This window comes from Miniopterus schreibersii (assembly GCF_964146895.1).
Source record: "Miniopterus schreibersii genome assembly, chromosome: 11".
Lineage (NCBI taxonomy): Eukaryota > Metazoa > Chordata > Mammalia > Chiroptera > Miniopteridae > Miniopterus > Miniopterus schreibersii.
The window spans coordinates 26,778,056-26,802,115 of record NC_138111.1 but is presented as its reverse complement, the minus strand read 5'-3'; the positions used below and the strand labels follow the sequence as shown (position 1 = coordinate 26,802,115).

General features: G+C 42.9%; 2 protein-coding genes across 5 annotated transcripts in view; one reads left to right on the top strand and one right to left on the bottom strand.

Moving 5' to 3' along the window:
• The first annotated feature begins 1,879 nt into the window (after positions 1–1,879).
• Positions 1,880–23,994, top strand: CLTA (clathrin light chain A). Of its 4 annotated transcripts, XM_081152295.1 has the most exons (7): positions 1,880–2,251; positions 10,250–10,287; positions 12,062–12,179; positions 16,766–16,877; positions 21,336–21,389; positions 22,546–22,586; positions 23,551–23,994. In XM_081152295.1, exons 1-7 carry the CDS (start codon positions 2,035–2,037, stop codon positions 23,715–23,717), a joined length of 747 nt encoding a protein of 248 aa, XP_081008421.1. In that variant the 5' UTR covers positions 1,880–2,034; the 3' UTR covers positions 23,718–23,994. The 4 variants fall into 4 exon arrangements, with proteins under 4 accessions (XP_081008421.1, XP_081008418.1, XP_081008419.1 ...); XM_081152292.1 differs by lacking the exon at positions 21,336–21,389 and having other exon boundaries at positions 22,546–22,581; positions 23,546–23,994; XM_081152293.1 differs by lacking the exons at positions 21,336–21,389; positions 22,546–22,586 and having other exon boundaries at positions 23,546–23,994.
• GNE (glucosamine (UDP-N-acetyl)-2-epimerase/N-acetylmannosamine kinase) overlaps positions 6,264–24,060 on the bottom strand; it is a 51,785-nt gene continuing 33,988 nt past the window's right edge. Inside the window, exon 13 of the mRNA XM_081152283.1 lies at positions 6,264–6,607. The gene's annotated coding sequence lies outside the window, so the exon portion shown is untranslated. The remainder of the gene's footprint in view (positions 6,608–24,060) is intronic.

Here is a 24,060-nt window from a genome sequence, read left to right as displayed (position 1 = left end):
AGGATTTACCTCCTGTAGGAAACTGTTCTAGGACTTCTCAACCAAGTATCACTAGCCTCCCTTCCATTTCTCTGAAAACTTCAGTGATTCCCTATCACTAATAAGGCTCCTTACGTGGGCTGCATTCAGGGTCCCATCACATTTCCAGATTTGCCTTCAATTATTCCCCCTCTTAAGCTTTTCTGGCCCAGCCAAACTAACAGGCATACCTCATTTTATTGCTCCTCACTTTATTGTGCTCCACAGATGATGTGTTTTTTACAAATTGAAGGCAAGACCCTCCGCCAGCAAAAATATAACTCGCTTTACTGTGGTGATCTGGGACTGAACCTGCAATATCTATGAGGTATGCCTGTACTCACTGTCCCCTAGACATGCCATATTCTGAACCTCTGCACAAAAGTAATATTAAGGCGCGATTATTGACTCTTTTAAATCTTAGCCATATTCCAAAACTAAGCTCCACGCCACCCCCTCTGTGAGGTCATCCCTCAACTGATTTTCCTAATTTTGAGTGTATGTATATTAGTTGATTTCGGGTACGTGATGCCTCTTCTAGCAAGTGACTCTCCAGCCAACTGAGCCACCTGGCCAGGGCACCAATTACTTTTTATTATTTCTGAAAATATTTATATATTCATTTCTGTATCTCAAAGTCAACATTGCAGTCTTAGGCAATTTGCTTCTTAACGCAATCTTATATTACAGCATCTTGTACCTTTTTATAATTTAGGAGTTCCACACACTGGATTTTCCTGAGAGGCACGTGGCTATCACTTGTGATTTGGATTCTTGGTGTGTAATAACTCTCACAGGCTTTGTTGCCTTTAAACAAATACAAAAAAATACTTGTATATTTTAAAAAACCACTTTCTTGCCCCTTGCTGACTACTACTGGAGACATAATTGACCTCTGGTTGTCTGGTGGTTTTTTTTCCTCTTTAGGGTGGGGTGGTAAAGGAGTGTTGGCTATTGCATAAGCTCCCCTCCTCAACATGAGCACGACTAACTGGAATCACTATCACGTCTATGTTGCAGACAAGAATACGTAACCATGTTATAAGCATGTCCCTGACTTAAAATACCGAAGGAACTTAAAAAAAAAAAAGGTGTGTGCATATAAGAGGCTGTGACTAGTACGACGACGGAGGTGCTGAGGAGACCTGGGTTTCCTGGCCACTGGCTCCCTGTGTGACCTCTCTTCCCACAGGGGCCTCAGTTTCCTTTATGAACCAGGTGATCCCTACGTAATTTTCCAGCTCCTGGAACTTGTCTAGCTCTGAAAAGACGTACTGGGGGTAACAGGACTTTGTAAAAGGAGGTATATTCGCCTTTTAATAATACTATGGGGGGCGATCAGAGTGGATTTAAATTAATCACGTTTAAGTCAGGCTGCTCTAAAGGAGAAAATCCCAGCTGGGTGAGTTAAATACATTTAAAAATAAAATCAGTATATCGCCGTAAAAGGATTCAGTCTTCCCAACAATCCTGGGAGAGAGGCAATGCAAGATTCCCAGTTCCACTTTACAGATGAGGAAACTGAGGCTCAAAAAGCCTAAGTAGCTTGCCCCTTCCGAACTTGGCCAACCATCGCAGTCTTAACTTCACCTCACCTCCGGGGTCAGCACCGCCGTCCCCTCAGCGGCGTCGACCCGGGGCCGCGCGGTCCTAAAGCCTGGGTGGCAGCGCCGCTTCAAGTCGGGCGCTGCTTCCGCCTTTCTTGAGCCCACGGGGCTGACCGCCCTCAGCCCCGGCGCGGCCCCAGTCACGAGTTTTCCTCAAGGGCCCGCCCCTCCTCCTGCTGATTGGGTAGCTCTTGAACGATTGCTGTCCTCTGACTGGCTGTTACCTTTTCGGCTCTCCAACACCGCCTAGACCAACCGGATATGGGGGCAGGGTTTCCGCTTCCGTCTTCTCCCTCCTCTTGCTTGTCCGAGCGGAGTCGCTACCACTGCGGCCGCTGTTGGTCAGGGTGTTGGTGGGTCTGTTGGGTTGTCGCTCAGCGTCGGTGTCCGTGCCGTTGAACTGCCCGTCATGGCTGAACTAGATCCGTTCGGCGCCCCCGCCGGCGCTCCCGGCGGCCCCGCGCTGGGGAACGGGGTGGCCGGCGCGGGTGAAGAAGACCCGGCTGCGGCCTTCTTGGCGCAGCAGGAGAGCGAGATTGCGGGCATCGAGAACGACGAGGCCTTCGCCATCCTTGACGGCGGCGCCCCTGGGCCCCAGCCGCATGGAGAGCCGCCGGGGTGTCCGGGTGAGAGTGCGGGCTCGTTTGAGGCGGGAGGACTTACCTGGAAACTCGGCCCAGAGCGGGTCTGAGAGCTCTCTAACTCTTTTTATTTGCTGAGCTGGGAGGGTAAGGAGGAGTGCAGAGAGGAAACGAGACCCCGGCCCAGTCATGCTGAAACCTTGGCTCGAGACGCCAACTCCGTTCTGTGAGTGTGTTTGAACGCACCTGGGCGCGGGCAGAGCAGCAAAGCAAAGCAAAGCAAATAGGGTGACCGTCGCGCTGAGGAGCCCGAAGAAGCCCGTTCCATTCCGGAACTTTTCATTGAGCACTTGCTGTGCCATGAGCCTGGCCCCTGAAGTACAGCCGCATTGGCGCAGTTTGGGCAAAGACTTACAGGCAAGTCTGAGCCCAGCACAGAACCAGTTATAAGGAAAGGAGGAGAGAGAAAAAAATAGTTTCGTTTTTGAGACATACAGACAAAAATAGCAGTGATGCATTTATTGAGCACTTAAATTGTACAGAATGTTGGATTATGGAGAGGAAAGGAGGAGTAAATAGGAAACTCAAGAAGGACATCTAGCTTTGGAGAAAGAAGCTCGGACCAAAGAGGGATGAGAGTTTTACCATTTTTTGAAGTATTGGGGCTAGGACTCCAGGAACTCCACTTCGTCTGGGAACAGCTTTGGTAGGCAGTGTTGCTTAAGCAGAACGTAAGGTTAGCCTGGACCAGTCTTTCAAGAGGCAAATAGAGAGTGTTGTGTGGCCTTTTCCCAGCCACGCTCAAGGAAAAAACAAAAATCAAGCAAAAAAACCCCACAAAAACGCGGTAGAATGCCAATTTGACCTTTAATGCTTTATCTGTGTGTGATGTTTAGGATTGTCATGGAGGAAAGGATGAGTGGCAGAGATCTTAATAATATAGACACGTAGGAAATTAGCTAGATGAAATGAGACGTGGCTTTTCATTTACTTTTTATTGACTGATTTTAGAGAGAGAGACATTGATTTGTTGTTCCACTTATTTATGCATTCATTGATTGACTCCTGTATGTGCCCTGGCCAGGGGTCGAACCCACAACTTTGGCATGTCAGTACAACACTAACCAACTGAGCTACATGGTTCGGGCCTTCATTTACTTTTTATAAATTCTAATTAAAGAATAGGGCATGGGTGGGGCAGATGGGAGTTACTTTAAGGGGCCAAGCAGTTAACATAAATGAAAGAAACATGCTGGTGTGAGATAATGAGTGTTGGAGACTGAGGCTTTGGTGCATTAGAACAGTGCTATTCATAAAAACATTCAGACTCCGAAATCTCAAATTACTATGCTAGCCCAGGCAGAACCTTTTTGGGAGAGTGGAGGTGGGTAGACTGCTAGTTTATAGCCTCTGAGTTTTTATACTATACCACGCTGCCTCCTAAGCAAATCTGTCCCCCATAGGTGACAATATGTAATATCTGAAAATGCAATTTATAGCTAGCAGATTGGACTGAACTGGGTTGTAACTGGGAGATGAAGTTGACTTTAAGTGATAAAGGTTTTCTTTTGTTGTTCTTGTGTGGTCTTTAGCATTTGCCTAAGAATCATAGAACACACTTATTTAGGTCCTTCATTTACCTCCTTCATTTAATAGAAGAGAAAATGAGTCATACAGAGAAGTGACTTGCTTAATAAAAAGGGCAAGTTAATAGCTGAGCCCTGTTTCCCCATCCTTTGACTGTAACATAATCCGCTGTAGTTTTAGCAGGGATAAGAGATTATCATTTCTGAAAAGCAGTTGTGGCTGCCCTGGGTAGGACAGCTTTGGGAGAATCAGGACCCATAGTTAAAAGACTGTCCTGATTCAAGAACAGTGCTGCCTCTTGTTCACTGTTGTATCCACAATACCTAGCGGGTGTATGCACAAAGCAGATACAGAAGAATGGGCAAAAGTGTCAGGTCCAAGGATCCTGTCTGGAAGCAGCAGATCTTGGTGATTGGCAGTTTGGAGAGGTAAAAGGGAGAGAATAGAGTTGGACATACGAGTCTTTTGTGCACTAAGCTTTCAGCAAAGGGAAGGAAGGGATGATTGCTGACTTAGTTCCTAGGAAGGACTTTCTTAGTGAACTAAGCATTTAGTGATTGAAAGCCTGATCTCTGCCACTGTAGTTGGGGTTGGTAATAGTGCAGTGGTCAGCACTTCCTTGGGGGATTAGAGAACTAGTTGAACACTTTTTTTCTTTCTCTTTTTCTTTCCTCCTTTCTCTCTTTCTCTCCCTCTCTCATTCTCTCTCTTCCTCCCTCTCTCTCAAGATTCCGTACTGTTCTAGTCTGCTTGTGTGAATGTAGCTTTTCAGGCAACTTATATAGCCGCCACTGCCTTGCCTCAGTTTTTTCCTCTGTAAAAGGTGCAAATATACACCATGTAGGGTTGCTAGGATTACTTTAGAAAGCACTTGTAACATGCTTACATACAGTATATTATTACAACACACAGTACCTGGCTACTATTTCTTAGGCGTAGGGAGAGAAGTGTGTTACAAGGCCTATAGGCTCAGGAGGGAGCTCTGTATCTGATGTGTTATTATACAGAGATCTATAGGCAGGAGGCTCTTAACAGATTGAGGAACATACCTAAACAACTCCTAGCCTTGGGGGAAATGCCCATGGAGGATGGGGGCAGGCAGAAACCAGAGGGATTAGGCTTGAACCCTGGTCGACTCCCTCAGGAGAAGTGAAAAGATACATAAGTTTAGAGGTAACCTGCTGGGTGAACTGGCCCCTGGGATATTGAGGAAGAACAAGTGGTCAGGAAAGAGGCAGTCTAATTCTAGAACTGTTGAAAGCCTGCAATCATGAGGGCTAAGGAGGGAGGAAAATAGGTAATTAAGGAGCTACTGAGGGAGTATGGCAATAAGGCACTATTTCATATGTTTCTGTCAGGTCCTGTCTTGGAGGAAGAGAGGTACATGAATTTTAAAGGAAAGCTGGAGGAGGAGAGTAATTTTCTTGGTAGTGGTGAAGCGAAGTTCAAGGAAATTTCATGCATAGTATTTAGTAGTACTGCCCATTTACTGTATGCCAGGTTCTCTCCATACTTTCAGATTTATGCAGTAAGTAGCTGCAGGCTAAGTGGTAGTGTCATCCTGTTTCCGATGAGAACTGATCATTATAGAATTTTAGCAGTGATCCCAACGCAGCAAGCTAATACACGGCTTCACTGAAATTCAAACCCCAGTCTGCTTGACTTCAAAGGTTGGGGAACAGGGAAGATTGAAGGTGGGTTTTGGGACAGAGTCTTTCATCTCTGGAAACATATTCTGACCCTTGTTGCTGTCTGGAGGCCCTAGACAGTTTCCTTCTGGAGCATCAGGTTGCTTAGCTTAGTTGTCCTAGTAAATCAAGGTGCCCTAGATGTCTTTTCTGCATGTTTCTGTAGCAAGATGATCCTTTGACTTAGGCCAGTTGACTGTTAGCACAGTGGTATGGTAACGAATAAGAGTTCAAAGCATTTGCCAGTGGGTCTGGATGAGTCTTCAGACCAAAGGACAGGCAGCATGTGACTTAAGGGGTGTGGGATGAGAACTGCTTCCAGTTTAGTGATGGAGTAGTGATCAAAGTCTTTCCTGTTGGGAATCGCCTTGGGCTGGAATATATTAACTGAATAGTTGGTATGTTAGCTGGAATATATTAACCAGAATTTTAAATCCTAGAGCCTGGCTTGTAGGCTGTAGGATTTAAAATTACCTCTTTTCTATCTTACACAAAAATAAATTCCAGGTGGATTAAAGAGAGGATTTTTTTTTTTTTTAAGTACCAGGAGAAAAGTGAGTATCTCAGAGTAGGAAAGGCCTTCAGCATAAAAGGAGATACAGAAATCATAAAGGGAAAATGATAGCGTCTACAGTACAAGTTAAGTAGTTCTAGGTGTTAAACATCATAAACCATATAAAAAGTAAATGGGGAAAGCACTTGTAGTATGAGAACTAATTCATACAGAGAGCATACTTACTTAGAGATAAAAAGATAGCAAAAAAAATGGGCAAAACTAAGATAGTTCGAATATCAGATTTTTAATTACCTCACAGGAAATAAGATTAGCACAGCAAAGCCACCTTAAGTATTTTTTTTTCCAGCTATCAAATTAGCAAAAATTTAAAAACATGATAAAAGTCAATCTCAATGAAAGTTTGAGGAATTGTATTTCCAAAACTTTATAGAGCACTTTTAAAAATTATATGGGGCCTGGCCAGTGTTGCTCAGTTGGTTGAGGTTTGCAGGTTTGATTCCCAGTGAGGGCCCATGCCCGGGTTGTGGGTTGGGTTGCAGTTTCAGGCTCAGTTGGGGGGGGGGGGGGCAAGCTGATCCGCGTTTCTCTCCCATTGATGTTTCTCTCTCCCTGAAATTAAAAAAAATATATTTAAAAAGTTATATGGGTAGGTGACACACAAATAGCTTAAAGTATAAAAAGCCAGTGACAAAAACTATGAGAAACTTATTTTCGTATTATCATAAATAAAGCACAGGAGTAAAAGAATTAGGTTGTAGGTTCAATCCCCATTGGAGACACTTACCAGAGGCAACCAATTAATGATGTTTCTCTCCCCCCTCCCCTCTTCCCCTCTTCCCTTCTTCCCCTCCCCTTCTCCTTCTCCCCCCCCTTCTTCCCCCCTTCTCTTTCCCTCTGTCCCTCCCTCATCTCTCTAAAATTAATAAACATATCCTCTGGTGAAGGAAAGGAAAACTCCCTCAACATTTAAAAATACACACACACACACACACACTCTCTCTCTCTCTCTCTCTCTCTCTCTGTCCCAAAAAATGTATACACACTTTGAATAATAATTCCAATGGGTTAAATCTGAAAAGAAAGAAGCATCAATTGAGCTATCAGCTATTAAGTGTGTATACATTTTTTTTGGACACCCTATAAAAGTTATAACATTTCCTCTAGGTATAGAATTAACTGTATCCCAAATTTTAACATGACCTGTATTTCCATTATTATTGAATACAAAATAATTTCTCATTCCTTTGTAACTTCTTATTTGACCCATGGGTTACTTAGGAGTGCACTACTTAATTTCAAAGATTTTCTCATTTTTTGTTATTGATTTCTAACTTAATTCCATTATGGTCAGAAGACATTGTGAATGATTTCAATTGTTTGATATTTATTGAGGCTTGCTTTATTACCCAGCAAATGGGTCATATTCTAGCCTTACTGATGTTATTCTATATGATGTATATATGTTGAAATAATCCAGATTCATAACCAGCAGTTGAAACAGCAAAGTTGAGTTGGGCTGGTAAATGCTTAGATCCCACAGTTTGTGTTCATGTATCAAATTATCAGATGATCTTTCCTCCGACTTCAGGGATTACTAAGGTTTTGTGCCACCTTTTAAAGGCTGATTATTTCATAATACATGCATTTAATATTTTTCTTAACATATTTTAAATATAAAAAATAAATTTAAGAGAAAACATTGTAATCAATGATCTGCCCCTTCAAGAGTACCTTATTCACCCCAAGGAACCCCGTGCGTATTATTCTAAGGTCATTTGTAAAGTGCTGATACATACAGGTTTGTTGTGAGGATTAAAACTTAATGTATATAAAGTGTTTAACACTGTGCCTGGCACATTGGAAGCGGTAAGGAGTAGGTGTCTTCATACTAAGAAAGTTGAGATTTAGTGATACAGAAGAATGGGTTATTAAAAAAAAAGGTTATGTTGTAGGAGTCCAATTTTACTGAAAAATTTTATCTATACACATTAGATAAACTAACAGGATAGGAAACCAAGGGGTTCAGTAATTAAATTGCATGGCATTTTCTTCAGTCTCCATTTTCCTTTTTTAAAACAGAATGTTTTGGTAGCAGGGAGACATGCTGGGGAAATGATCTATAAAAGTTTTCAATACTCCCAAAGCCTACAGAAGGGTAATTGGGAGAAGCAAGAGAACCGAAAGAATGGATAAAATGTTAGTGTTGATTTGGAAAATGGGCAGTTAAAGTTGGGTTTATGAGCATCCCTCGGAGATATTGCAGATTTGTTTCCAGGCCACTGCAATAAAGCGAGTATTAAAATAAAAGGGAGTCGTAATCTTTTTTATTATGGTTGAGGGTCTTGCCTTCAGTTCGTAAAAAAACCACAACATTTGTGAAGCGCAATAAAAAAGAGATATGCCTGTAATTAGTTAGGAACCAAGACCAGAGGAGTGGTTTGATGAAATCTTTCCCTGTTAGAAGGAAAGAATGAGGCTGACAGCACCTGCCCCAGGCCTCTAGGAAAGCTGTGCAAGATATTTCCATATACTGCCTCTGAGGGCCTCCTAATGGTGGCCCACACTAAATGCTTGGTATTCCTTTTGTTACTTGAGTTCTTAAATCTTTTAGGTTCATCTCTTCTTTCATCTTTCCTCTCCTACTCCCTGCAATAAGATGTCATTGCAGTTTGGGGGGGGGAAATGGACAAAATAATGGAAGTTCTATATAAGAGGTTGTAAATGTGGGTCAACCAACAGATACAGAATACAGATTATGTAGGTGGAAGCTAAATTTTTATTGTGTCTATATTGAGACTTGAAGGAAGTCAGAGCAGCCACTCGAGTGATGGTGTGCAGCCATGTATGGACTGCTTCTTAATGATGGCTAGGTTAGGAACACATGCTTATCAGGCCAGTCAGGTAACTAAATGAGTGTAACACAGAATGGGTTTTTTTTAAAAATGGGCCTTTCCCTGGCCAGTGTGGCTCAGTTGGTTGTACATTGTCCTGTGCACCAAAAGGTTGCTGTCTTGATTCAGGTCTCGGAGCATGCAGGAGGGAGCCGATTGATGTTTTCTCTCTCCCTCTCTCTCTAAAAATCTGTTTTTAAAAATCTTAAAAAAGCCCAGCTGGGCATGGCTCAGTGGTTGAGCATCGACCTAGGATCCAGGAGATCATGGTTTGATTTGCTGTCAGGGCACATTCTCGGGTTGCGGGCTCAATCCCCAGTCAGGGGTGTGCAGGAGACAGCCGATCAATGACCCTCTCACCATTGATGTTTCTGTCTCTCTCTCTCTTTCCCTCTCCCTTCCTCTCTCTGAAATCAATAAAGATATATATATTTTTTAAATCCTAAAAGAAGTGGGGCTAGTGGGGACTGGCAAATTGTCCAGAGCATGCTACATGTAAAGGCTACCCTCATTTCTGACAGTGTTGCCAATTCAGGAATGCAGATCCATTATTGCCAGATCTGTCTCTCTGCCCCTCGCCCCCAAACCTGGAAGTCCTGATGTTGTGGAATTTTCTAACTTAGTACTTTGTATTTTAAATAGGTTCAGCCTATGGGCCATGATTTTGTACTATGTGGATTGATAGTTTCTAGGTCTTGCTTAGGATTTTTTATATTTCTGAGATGGACTTTCTCATTTGGTTATGAATAATTGTGTCAATAAGACTGGATTGTACATCTCACTCTGAATTTTTTAAATTTGCATCCTTGAAAAGACTGATTTAATTTGGTATGTCTAAGTCTTACTGTTTTGGAAAAATTCCAGGTACACTGTAGGAATTAGCAAGAAGTCTCAACTGTAGGCCATTAGGTGCAAAAACCTACCCCAGCCACAGGATGGAGAGTCTTGACCCCCAAGAAAGCACCTTGGTTTGAACACGAAGCTGCACATCTCTGCTCACTGTGCATGATTCCAGGCCATACTTTTCCTTCTCCAGAACTTTCATGGAGAACAGTTTGTCTGAGAGACTCTTCTGCCATGATTCTATGTGTTACCTCCTAACCCAGAAAGCAGAATCTCAAAAGATTTTGGGCTGGAGCTTGGGACAGATGCCCACGTTTTGGTGAAATTGTTTGTATATAAGCACATCTTGGTTTCATTAATTAGAAAGTTGTTCATTGTTATATCTAATACCTAGCACAAGGATAGCAGTGAGTAACTTATAGTACCTACAGCATACAATATTGTATTTTACTCTGTGAACCTTTGGCTTAGCATTTGACCAGTCCTAATTGACATACTTCGTTCTTTTGTCTTGCAGATGCTGTTGATGGAGTGATGAATGGCGAATACTACCAGGTACAGAGTACTCTGATTATGTTGAATGATAGTGGTCAAGAGTCTTCATTTCCTGTGATTTGAATTGACTGACCTAGGACAGACCCCACTCCCTTGACTTACTGGATGTATTAGTAGCTGATATGTTACCTGCCAATGTAGAAAGATTTGAAGAGAAGTGACACTGATAGAGAATTCTTTTAAAATGTTACTGACCTGGCCCTGGTGTTACCAACTGTATTCTTAAGAAATGACCCTTCATGATGATGATAATGGCAAATTTAAACACTATCTGTGGTGCACTGTGTCAAGCACTGTTTATACTTATTTAATTTTCACAACAACCTGAGGGACTGTACTGTTGTTATTCCTGTTTTACAGATGAATAAACTGAGGCACACAGCCCAACTTACATTGGCTTAATCATAGAGAACTTGCTAGTTTTTATAATTGAAAGAGCTCTGAGATAGGTTAGGTGTCCTCAGACCTGAACTCTGACTCAATTTCTGTAGGACTCTGGCCCTGCTTGCTGAGTGTGCAGTTTTATACTCAGGTAATTTTTCATGGTGGTGAAATGGCTGCAGCACTTCCAGGCCTCACATGTGCATGTCATATGATCTAGAACAAAACGAAGGTTTCTTATCTTCTTCTAACTACCCCAGAAAATCCTGCATTTCCTTCCAGACCAACAAAGTAATCCCTTTAGTCTGGGAAATAGCATGGTGGTTATTAAGCTTTGTGAGTCATAAGGTCTGTTAAACTACTCTGTTGCTATAATATGAAAGCATCCATAGACAGTAAATAAAGGAATGAGTATGGCTGTGATCTAGTAAATTTAATTACAAAACAGGTGGGAGGCCTGAGCTATAGCTTCCCATCCCTGGTTTAGAGGTTGGCCTTTAGAGTGAGACAGATGGGGTTCATATCCTGGCTTTATCCCTTATGAGCTATGAATTTGGACATGTCATTTTTCCATGCCTCGGTTTGACTCCCCAGTTGTGAAATGGGGGAAAAAAAACTTGCTTTGCAAGGTGTTTAGGAGAGAGAGTTTTTATGTGCCTGACACATGGAAAGTGCTAATAAGTTAGTTATAATACTTTAAATTTTTTCCACCTTTGTTTATAGTCTAGTTGGGTTAAACTGATAATCCCTACTTCAAGAGGTGAAATAGTTATCTAAAGAATAAGTTCTGTTTGAGTCTTTGTCAATTTATTAGCTCCCAAATCTAACCCACTAAAAAAGAAGTCTGCACACACACGACTCATGATTGCCTGTCTTTTCATTTTTTTCTTTGATGTGACTACAATAACTAAACATTTTCTTTTGGACTCTCCTCAAATTCACTATATTTTGAATAGGTGGTATTAATTTACCTTTTTCCTGCATTGTATAATAGCATTTAGGTTGTGAGTTTTAAGCCTTGCTCTACTGTGTACTTAACCTTTGTTACTTTGAAAATACACATAATCGCTGTGTCAAGTGAAGAAACCAAAACTGATAACACTGTTTCCTAGTAAGCCCATTACTCACCTCCTTGACTTTCCTATCTCCCACTCCTGTCCCATTTGTTAACAGATAGGATAACACTCTGCCTCCCCATGGACTGTAAGGATTAAGTGCAGTAATGTTGAAAGCTCCCTATCAGCATGTAAGGTTGTGTTATTGCTGTTAAGATAATCCTTTAACATTTTACAATCTTCAGTACTGTACATAACCAGGGATTCTAACTTGGATGAAGTGCATTTCAGGAAGGAGTTTTTGGTACTGATAGAGTACAATTGTGTTTTATATTAAGGAGAGCAATGGTCCAACAGACAGTTACGCAGCTATTTCACAAGTGGATCGATTGCAATCAGAGCCTGAAAGTATCCGTAAATGGAGAGAAGAGCAAACGGAACGCTTGGAAGCCCTTGGTAAGGAATCCCTTTCTGTCTTTGGGTGTCTATTTTCAGTGAAATAGTTGACCTTGACTCTCCTTTTATTTCTTTTTCTCTTGAATTAGCCATAATGTCCTTGTCTAGTGTTTGGGAAGATAATCTTTTTCATCCTGAAGGTCACAAGGCTACTCATGTGGAGATGCGTAATCACAGGCCATTGTGTAAGGATTAGGGCAGCCCAGAGAGCCACCAACTGCATTCTCTCCTCTTAAGAAGAGCAGAGTGGTGCTGGGGAAAGGAGCCGTGGACTTGGAGTGAAAGACTGGGTTCAGGGCCCACCCTTAATTCTTACCAACTGTGGGCACTTGGTTGCACAAACCTTGCAGAGTCTATTTCTTCATCTGAGAGGAGTAAGATCAGTGTTACCAACCCAGCAGGTACTCTGAGATGGTATTTATGAGAGTGCTTTTGTAAACTTGAAGGTATTATATCCATGTGAGAGACAGTCCATATATCATTTGAAGGCTGAATTTAATGTAGCACTTAAGAGGAAAATGTGAGCTATGTTAGGAAACATACAATTTGGTTTTCTTACCCTAATATCCCTGGAAGGTAAGTTTTTACATTTTTATGGGTGAGGAAAGTGAAAAGCATAGGGAGAATAAGTTGTTATTTTTTTAAACATATTTTTATTGGTTTTAGAGAAGAAGGGAGAGGGAGAGAGATAGAAGAAACATCAGTGATGAGTCATTGATCTGCTGCCTCCTTCATGCCCCCTGCTGGGGATCAAGCCCGAAACCCAGGCATGTGCCCTGACTGGGAATCGAACCTCAGTCTCCTGGATCATAGGTCGATATTCAACCGCTGGGCCACGCCATCAGGGCTAGAATAAGTTTTTGAATCACACAGCTAAGAAGTGATAGAGTCAGAATGTCAGCTTAAATCTGCCCTGCTTCAGAGTCCATGCCCATCTCTTCAGCCACATTGCATGTAGTGTACACCATCTTGCTGAGCAGGCTGAGCCCAAGATCAGTGCCAGCCAGTCTGGCCTCCCGTGAAGAGCTATGTACATGGAGTGTCAACTGTTGGGCAAGATCAGGAGAGGCTTGGTATCTACATGTAGGTTAGAGAGAGATGGCAGAGTGTGGGGATGTTATCCATGGAATATTTTTTCTCAGCTTTTTATTAAAATTTCAAACAGAATAGTTGAAAGAAGATACATGTATTGTGACTATACAATCACATAATTTTTTTTAATCCATTTTAAGATACAGACATCACATACTTCATGCGTATTTTATTGTACGTCTAGAAATATAACGTTATTCTGTGTAGCCACAGTGTCAGCATTATTCCTTCTTGGGACCACTGATCTAGTAAAAATGTGACTCCTCTATTTTTCAGATGGGGTAACTGACACCTAGAAGTAGGAAGAGGCATGACCCTGAAACACAGCCACTTAGTGTAAAATCTATTCATTCTCTAGACCAGTTTATGTGGTTTTCAGAACACAGGGCACACTTATGTCTGAACCTTTACAGCACTATCTGCTAGTTATTTCTGTGATGATGGAAATATTCTGTGCTGTCTGGTATGGCAGTCACTAGCCACATATAGCTATTAATAATGCACTTGAAATGTGGCTTGTATGACTAAGACACTGAATTTTAAATTTTACTTAATTTTAATAAACTTAAATAGCCACATGTGGCTAATAGCTACTATACTGGATAGTACAGCTTTAGAAAGATAAAAATAGGTCTTCATGGTGCTGGCAGCCTCAGTCCTTGCTTGTTCTTTATATATCTCTTCTTAGTAGGCTTAGGGGCAAGACTTAGCTAGGATTAGTACTACTGTTTTTCATGTTACAGAACCCAACTTTATCTTTCTTTTTTCACAAAGTACATTCTGATTGAATTGAATTGGCCCATGAACTAGGTGTTTCTTCAGCTTCACCTTTTTTCCTTGCAAGAACTGTGAGTAGGCACAAGATGCTAAGAATAGAGAACCAGTGTCAATGGTTTGCAGCTTAGCTTCTCGCCGTTCTTAAATAATTTGCGTTTCTGTGAATAGTAATGAGGATGGCCGGAGGAGACAGCTGTCAGTGTGCCCTGCTCTCTCTAAGGGGACTCTATTTCTCCTTCCCCCTTCTCAGATTCAAAGAAATTGAATTATGGCTTGTATCTTTGTCTCATCAAGCTAAACATTTAAGAATTCTAAGTTATTGCCAGTGTCACTTCATAAATCTGTAAAAGTAAGATAATTTAAAGGGACTGTTTTATATAATAAGTACAATTTGTACAGGTAGTCACAACTTTTATTTAGGTAAAATTTTTAGAGGTAAATTTCCATGATACTGTGTTCCTACAATATGATAACATTTAAAAAGTTATCAGACTACACTGAAAGGAAATAATCAAAAAATAATTTTTAGAAGTAATTTCACCAGTCTTGAAATTAAATTTAAAATTTAACATTTTAAAAATGGTATTTTTCAGTTTCTTGCCCACATGACACTGTCGGTCGTCAGCATCTTCCTTCGTATCATAGCACCCTCTGTTCTGCATATACTTAGTGACGTGGACAGACACGCACCAGAAGTTTATTCTGTGTACTTGAGTCACCAGTGGAAAATCTGAGTAAAATAATTATCCTGAGCAATAGGTCACTTTTTATAATGTGAAACAGTGGGGAAGTTTTTAGATGCTCTTAGGCTATTTCTAGTAGTTACATACTGCTTTCTGCAGGTTGTTCCTACAAGACATTTTTTGCAAAGGCCCTAAAAATGCCCCCAAATGCTTCATTTCTTCCCTTGGATGGCTGTCATCACCACTGCTTTCTACTCTTCCCCCCCTTGAGGACACTAATTACAGGTTAGGCTCTGGCTCTGCACTGTCCAAACTCTAGTCTGGACCAATGGCAACCACCTTCTAGTCACATCTTATGACTATTTCTCGGCTTGCTTCCCTTGCCATTGTGCCCTTTGGAGGCAGCATAATGAAGTAAGAACATGGGAGCTTTACAGCCAGACCTGAGTTTTGAGTCTTGGTTCTGCCACTCATTGTAACCTTCATGAAAGTTTCTCAAACTTCCTGAGCTATAGTTTTTTCTCACTGCCGACTATGAGACTACAGTTTATCTTCTTGGGATTATTGTAAAGATTAAATGAGATGTCTACAAAACACCTGCCAGAAAGGATGTCCTTAAGCACTCGTTTCAAGTGAAATATCAGGGTAACTTCAGGTGTCAACTGCAGCAGTGGCTATGACTTATATTGCATTTTCTCCCACTATCTACTGATGTGTCTCTATTTTAGCTAAGTGACTTAGGAAAACCCATATTTAAACACATAACTTCCTGCTAGGTGTGCATTTTCTCTAATTTCTAGAACCTTTGTAGATAACTGTTAGTAATGATCCCCAACTTCCTGCAGTTCTCTACTGGCGTTTCTCTCTTAATTCTGTCCTCACTTTGTCACAAATTCACTGTGCAGTCTAAGCAGGAATAAATATTTTGTGGTCTTCCCAATTCTTAACATATATATTCTACTATTACCTCTGGTAATTTTCCTATAGCTCCCTGCTTCATATAAGTGCTTCCATCATATTTAGTTAAGAGAGTGCCATCTTGTATTTTATAGAGCCATTAATTGTCAGCCTGAGGTATGGAATATAAGTTGTGAGAAGATTTTGTTAAAAGATTAATATGAATAGCCTACCCTGAACTAATATTAGCAGCATTATTAAAGAATCAGCTGGCCTGGCCGGTGTGGCTCAGCGGTTGAGCATTGACCTATGACCCAGGAGATTGTGGTTTGATTCCTGGTCAGGACACATGTCCGGGTTGTGGGCTTGATTCCCAGTGGGGGGGTGTGCAGGAGGCAGCCAGTCATTGGCTTTCTCATCATTGATGCTTCTATCTCTTTCCCTCTCCTTCTTCCCTCCTCTCTCTGAAATCAATAAAGACATTAAAAAAAAAAAATCAGCTGTAGCCCTGGCTGGTGTGGCTCAGCGGTTAGAGCATTGGCCTGTGCACTGAAGGGCTGTGGCTTCAATTCCTGGTCAGGGGGCACGTTCCTAGGTCATAGATTTAGTCTCTGGCCCTGACCGGAGTGCATGGGGGAGGCAACCAATTGACATGTCTCTCACATTGATATTCCTCTCCCCGCCCCACTCGCCCTCTCCCTCCCTCCCATTCTCTAAAAATTAATGGAAAAAAATATCCTCAGTGAGGATTAACAAAACAAAAAAAAATCATCTGTAACTGCTTTTTCCCAGGTTGGTGCCGCCAAAGGCTTGCTTCCATTAAAAGTCAGTATTTCCACTCTGGCGCACCCCGCCCCCAAAGAAAAAGAACAAAAACCAACCACCAACTAGTGATCACTAAAATGTCAGTGGACTGGGATAAAATGTGAAACGCCTTGGATAGAATCACTGAGATCAAGAGTTGGATGGACAAACAGGGAAAATAGAATTTTATCTTCCCAACTATTCTCCCAATACACATTTGCACACATACCTGCACACAGCATAAATTTAGTAAGACCAAAATAGACTAATGAAATGAACTTGAATTTGTGTTTTGTTTCATTTGTATTATCTTTCTTTTCCTTCCCTTCAAAGATGCCAATTCTCGGAAGCAAGAAGCAGAGTGGAAAGAAAAGGCAATAAAGGAGCTGGAAGAGTGGTATGCGAGGCAGGACGAGCAGCTACAGAAAACAAAAGCAAACAACAGGTCAGTCCATGGTGCTTCTGGCATAGCTTGTTTTCCAAGATTGAATCAAATCCATTTCCAACAGCCAGGATAGGTTCTCAGCTGTTAACTCTTTCAGTGTGAAATGTCTTTGCGGGCTTTCGAAAAAGTGCTTGAAACATAAGGGTTGCAAGTCTTTTGGTTCTGGGGAGCATAATTCAGCCTGTTTATTAGCCATCCCAGTTATAGTGAGTTTAGCTCTTCAGGTAAGAGTTTGGTTCATATGTATCACTTGTAATGGAAAAGTTATTTCATGGATCAAGTCCACATGTAAAAATGTAACCCTGAAATGAAAGGCCACTTTCATGACTATACCAGGATCTCAGTCTGCTGGAGCTGATTATAGATTTGGTCATGTTGCAGCCCCTAAATACAACCCTGCCTTCAGAAAGCTGCTTCACAGAGGGGTCCGTTAGCAGGGAAATGTGCTTTGTAATTAGTTAGCCAAAGAAGGTCATCCAACATGGCAACTTCAGAATTAAGGGTTCTCTAGGTATTTACCTGTGTCTAAGAAAATCTTTTTTTTTTTTTTTTTTAAATATATCTTTACTGATTTCAGAGAGAGGGAGAGAAAGAGATAGAAACATCAGTGATGAGTCATTCATCAGCTGCCTCCTGCATGCCCCTGATTGGGGATCAAGCCTGCAACCTGGGCATGTGCCCTGACCAGGAATTGAACCCCGATCGCTAGGTCGACACTCATCTGCTGAACCACGCCCGGACGGGCTCTAAGTAAATCTTCAGTTGACTTTTTTAAAATGGTCTTCTCAAAAATATACTCACTCACTAAAGCCTAAGTAGTTGTGGGAGAAAACATTCTCGTATCACTCCCTGACTGGCAGCTGTGGTCCTTAATGCTGCACGCCTAGTGTCCACATGGAAGTAGTTCAAAGAAAAAGAGGTGGAGGCAACGCTTCTTGCTTCAGTGTAAGTCAGTGGGTTTGCTTTCCTTGCTGGATTGACTTCATTCACTTCAGTGTAAAGATAGGATTTGGGGATAGTTTTCATTTTCAGGGTAAAGAGCCTTAGGTTCCTGCCCTCAGAGGCAGAAGTAGGTTTAAGTGCCCTTGTCTCTTTCAGCTGTATTACATGGAAATCTGCCAGAAAAAGAGGGAGGTGGTTGCTTTGCCTGCCACCCTACTATGGCAGAACAGATGGACTGTTTGTATAGCAGCCTTCAGCTATCTCCTGTTGGCCATCCTTGGTTCTGTCAGATACCCCTCACCTAAGGGGTTTGAGCCTCTGTCCTCGCCACCTTCTTGTGGCGGATGCACTCTCTACATGCACTTATTGGGTTCCATTTGAAGTTCTGTGATAAAGTATGGTGGGGCTTCTGAGCTTGTGATCACTGTGAAGTGCTGACAGGTCCAGGCTTCTTTATCCTGTGCTCATTTAAGATGGTTTTCCCCAGCTGCAAGTTCACATCTCTAAAGAAAGATGAGTGGGTGCTTTGTGCAAGGTGCTGTTTACCCTAGTGAGCTGCCTTAACCTACGTGGTAAAACTGGGCTGGCCTTCCCTGTTCAAGGTCCCTGAGGCTTAAGCAAGTTGACATTCGGATTCTCAGACTTAAAATATGATTATGTTGGGAATAGGCTTCTGATTGCAGAAATATTTTCAAGCTAGTTTTGCTAAACGGTATCCCTTCTGTCTGTATAGGGAATTGGTTGTCCTTGAAGAGAATAGTTGCATCTGTTTTTAAGAGCTGAGTCTTAAAGGCTTAGACCCTCCAGGCTTTGATTTAGGGCTTAGTGTACTTTTCTTTTTGTAGAATTGGAGAATGTTGGGTTGGATAGTCTCAAAGATGAACCTCAGGTTCCAGAGAGGGGAAGAGAGTTAAACTCACCACTCATTTAGAAACCAGATCACTTGCCCTGTAGAAACCTTGCAGCACAGACAGGGCTGATCCTGAGTATGTAAAAGCTAGTGCCACAGTAGCCACTGTCACCAGGGTTCCAGAACAGAAGGGATGTTTTTTACACTTTATACCAATTCTTCAGTGGGCTGAGGTGGAAACCATTATAAAACCACTTGGGGACTTCTTCCAATGGCATACACCCTCCCCTAGAGATTTTGACATTGCTGATTGTTCCCCCTCCCCCATTTACGTTTGACTCGAACATTAGAGTCCTAAGGGACTAAAGTCCCATTAATGTGTGTAAAGTGACTCGTCTTTCTTGTCTGCAGGTAAATAGTGAATATTTTGAGGAAAGAAATTCAAGCAATGTCATTCTCCCTGGGTGACTCTTGCAGCAGTTGGGTATATAAGGGGGACCATAGAGATAAGGTAGAGTGGCAGAGAGGTTCAAAAGGATACTCGGGGGTAGCAAGCCCTATTTTTATGAGTGTATCATCAGGCTTTCTGCCTTCCAGATGCTCTCCACTGAAGCCAGAGCACATCTGTGCCAGGTACTGTGCTGGGCTATGGGCAGGGAACAGTCAACAGACCTTGCCACAGCAGCTATAATCTGTCATTCCTCAGACTTTATCTTCCTCCTTTTATCCCAAGTTGGGGCTTACATGTCACCGCACAAGAGCCATGAATTAAGTGACAACGCATGGAAAATAAATCTCTTTTTATAGGAGCCAGTCAGAGGGGTTTATTCCTGGCAAACAACCCCAGACCACAACAGAAACATTTCCCCTTTTGCAGGTAGCTTCGGTGCTGACTTCACTTCTCTCAAGACTTGTAAAAGTGTGGGGAATCCATGATGCCCAGTGAGGCAAACATTTTTTCCAAGCTCGCTGTATCAGTCTTTTGAGCGACTTGTGGTCAGACCCGAAGGCATTCCTCCTCCCCTCTCTCAGGCTTCCCTGAGCCCCTTCCTGCCTTGCCTGAGGATTGCTGCTCTCAGGTCCTTCTGTCTGAGGGGCGAAGAACAAACAGGTGGAGGGGCCGTCTGTTTGTTGGATGAGATTTTCCATTTGTCCTGGGTCTGTAACCATGGCAGAGAAGTGCTGTTACACTCAAGCTCTTGAGTGTTAGGGCTAGCTGTAAAAAGGAGCAAAAGCCCGACATTCAGGCCTTTGTTGTCTTAGTGCTGCCTTGATAGGAGTCATTAAACCTTCATTTTCTTCCAGCAGAAGCAAAACGCAAGTTGAAATTGATTAGGGTTAGTGGTTGGGTAAACTAAAAGGATTATGGGTTTACAAGCTGGCCTGCCTTTCCTTTCCCTCCCACTCATTTTGCCCACAAACAACTCTGTTTTCCTGCTGACTCACTGAGTTACAATCAAGCTGTTCTTTTGCTTTCTTTAAATTTCCACAGAACAGCTCCTATGTGTAAACCAAAATGATAAAGAAGGAAGGGTGTGGGTTTAAAAATAAACTGAAATTAAAATCACTAGCATTTCCCTTCAAATAAATATGTGAGTTTATGTTAATAACCAGGCATGATTGTCCTTTTAAAAATGTTCCTTCCACTCCTGTGCTCCATACTGACCTGGTAAAGGACAGGGTAAGACTCCTTGAGCAAGATTCCCTGCCCACCCACAGTGGACGAGGTAGGCAGCCTGGGGCAACAGAGTCTAAGTCAGCTTGTTTCCTGCTGTGTGAACTCCACTCAGCATTCTCCACTTTCCTTCTTGTCCCAGAGCCCTGCCATTTTGACCCATTCCTGATGTAAGAGTTAAGGAAGAATGAAGTGCTGGCTTCTGGGCTGCACTTTGTCAAAGCAGTCGAGTCTGGCATGGACTGAGCAGACAGTCCTATTCAGGGACACACAGTAAACCAGAGCCAGAGCCCTAGTCTACAGTTCTTTCCACAGACCACTTGCCTCCAGCTGCTTTTTTCTCTAAGGTGGGAATTTTGAGATGACCAGTATGTTCCTAGGATACTGGAAGTTGATCCCACCCAGCCAGTGTGGAGAAGCAGTAGTTGGATAACCCAAGATAAAACTGGCTCTAGTACCTAGCTTGTCTGGTACACCCAGTGATAGTTACTGGGGGTGGCAGGAAGGTGACATTGCTTCCTGAACACACACCAGCTGGGAAGTACTAATATACACTGAAGAGAACCAGGCAGCTTTGCTTGTGAGTTCTGCCCTTGTTTCCTCTTACCGCTGAGCGAGTTGCTTCATCTCTAGGCCTCCATAACCTCATCTGTAAAGTGCAGTGAGAACGCTTAGTGTCTAGCTTGCTGGGGTTGAGAATTGAACCAACACAGTGACTGTAAAAGGGCTTAGCCCATAAGTAGGTGCTTAGGAAATGCTCGTTGTGGCTGGGGTAAGGCAGGGGAAGAATCATTGTGGGGCAGGCCAGCAGGAAACCGTGCCCACTGGAGTCTCCAGTACTGGAAGCCTTGCTGGGTTAGGATGGAGCCTTGGGAACAGCTTTCCCAGAGCACAGTTGTGCCTCTATTGTGGATTTGAGATGTTTCTGCTTCTCAATGTTCTCTCTTTTTTCCTGCCTGCTTGCCTGCCTTTTGGACCTCTTGCTGTCTAGGGTGGCAGATGAAGCTTTCTACAAACAACCCTTCGCTGACGTGATTGGTTATGTGTATGTTGCAAAACTAATTCCTTTTCTTGTTTTCTTTCTACTTTTCATTTAGAGTTAATGCACCTTTTATGCCACAAGTTGCTTTGCTTTTTAAATGCTGTGGGGGCTGTCTGAGTTGATAAGCTGGGGCTATGATCCATTGATTGTCTTGCAGAATCATGACTTCCTACAACTCTGATTGCCATTTTTTGTATTCAGGGGTTTGGAGGGAAGGAAGCTGACTCCTTTTCCAAATGTGGGTCATTTGTGATCTTGTCTGGGAAGGTTTTGGGACTGGAGGGCTCTGGCCTTTTGCTGCCACCACTACCTCACTGCCCCTGGTGGGAAGGGGAAATGGCCCCACCTGGGAGAGGTAGATGCCCTGGTTAGGAGCCAGTGAGCACAGCATTTTCTACACTTGGTTCTTTTGAAGAACATGGGATTGGTTGCCTCTCTTTTGGGCAGAAGGGGTTGTTTCCGATGGGGACTTGTAATGGTTTCTCTATGGTCTTACATGTCAGAACTCGTTTAGTGGCCAACTTCTGATGCCCTGTCCCCTCACCCTTGCACAGAGAGGCCCCAGCTTCGAGGTCAAGGTAGCCAAAGCTGTCTGATATGGTCCACTTTGGCTTTTCTCCCCTCCAAAAACTGCATCTTTGGAAGTTTTTTTTTTTAGGGGTTCCTGTTACCAAAGCAGTATTGCTGAAGACTTGGAAACTGTTCTCGCTGCTTCCTCCTTATATATTAGGACTAGATTTTGAGTAAAGAAAGATGAGGGTGGAATGGAGAAAGAGAAGAATTTGTGGGAAGGGTGGACAACGGGCTGAGAGGCACAGAGCCTCTGGGGCATGTGACCTTCAGATGTTCATCCCATTAGAAGACAAAACTAGGCCCCCAGATGTATTTGCAGTGATACTTGTGAAATGCTGGATTTACAGGTGGTGTTGGATTTGATTTTTGCACATTCTCTCTGGAGTAGAAATGGAGACTAGAAAGGTCAAGTCTGCGTTTGCTGGGCAGCAGGGTGACCCAACAAAGCCAGCTGCACGTTCCCAAGCGTAAATAGAGTGGCAAGGGCATGTCTAGCTTACTGACCATCTGCATTGAGCTCATTCTCATTTTCTGTATCTGACCTAAAGTTTCTCTCCTTGTTTCTTTTCTTCTCTTCACCTTTAAGCACAAACATAAATCATCCTTGCTACAGCCTAGAACAGTTAAGTAAATCTTTCTCACTGCCCCTAACTGTGTGTGCCATGCAGTCGCAGTGTTGTAGTGGCTCTGGCTTCAGCAGTGTTTGCCACGGCCATCCCTGTGAGAGTGCGACCCTCTGTCCCCAAAGACCAGTCATCTCCATTGCTTTTGCTTTGCCCGTGATGCTTGTTGAAGTAGAGAAATATACTGTGTCTTTTCCTCCTCTTAACCACTGTCCTTTTGGGCTCCCACCAGCTGCTTCTGAAGTGGGGGTGGGCTGACCTTGACTGAAAGAATGTTGGAGCAGCATCCTACCAAAAAGCACCTAACATTGATTGGCTCTCCAGCCACTGGGTGCCCACCCCTGCTACAGTGTGCCCTCTGTGGCTCAAGGTACCTGGCTGGAGGGAAAATGGCTGAACTAGAGAATGTCCTAACGAACCCCCTTCCAGAATGGCTTTAGACTCTAGTGCCTGCTAGCATGGGAGCTTGTTTTGAATTCCTTTGGATCTGCCCTGTTTCTCTCCAGCCTTAGGAATGAATCCAGAAGCTGTAGTGCAGTGAGCTGTGGGCTTTTTAGAAATCTCTAAATTTACTTGAAACTTAGCACAGCCCAACATAATCTACTGATCAAGTTCTTGACAAGCCTGCTGCTTTGCTTTTGTTAACAAAGGCATTGTGTAGCTGGCTAAGGACTTGCTTTTTTAATGCTCTGTATCAACAGAGACAGACACAGAGAGAGCGAGCCCTGAACCAAACACCTGTATTCCAACATTTTACACAGCAGTCCAGGCACCCTGTGCCTAGGAGAGCTGGCCATGTGTCTGCTCTTGAGTCTGACCTGGGCCAAAGGCTGTGGTTCTTTAGAAACCAGAATGCATTAAGTCAGGCATGAAGATGCGGTTGCTTCTATAATAAGGCAGCCAGCAGGTAGCTCACAGGGGGTTGTTCTACATTAAACCAACATATTTTGTTGTTGCTTCCAGGGCAGCAGAAGAAGCCTTTGTAAATGACATTGACGAGTCATCCCCAGGCACTGAGTGGGAACGGGTGGCCCGGCTGTGTGACTTTAACCCCAAGTCCAGCAAGCAGGCCAAAGATGTCTCCCGCATGCGCTCTGTCCTCATCTCCCTCAAGCAGGCTCCCCTTGTGCACTGAAGAGCTGCCCTGTGGAAACACTACATCTGCAATATCTTAATCCTACTCAGTGAAGCTCTTCACATAATTGGATTAATCATGTTGAGTTCTTTTGGACCGAACCTTTTGTCTTTAGAGTTGCTCATTGTTTGTGATTGCATGTTTCTTCCTTCAACTGTTTTCCCTGGCATTCAGAGAGGAGGGAGAGGTGGTGGCAGAGGGAGGGAAGCCTCCATGGTAGCCTCAACCTGTGCTTTTTGTGCATTATTCTGAGAATAAATTTGTTTCAGACAATAAATATGAAGCTTCATTATTGACCTCAAGATGTGCTGCAGTTTGGAATGAGGTTCAAAGGAAAAAGGAA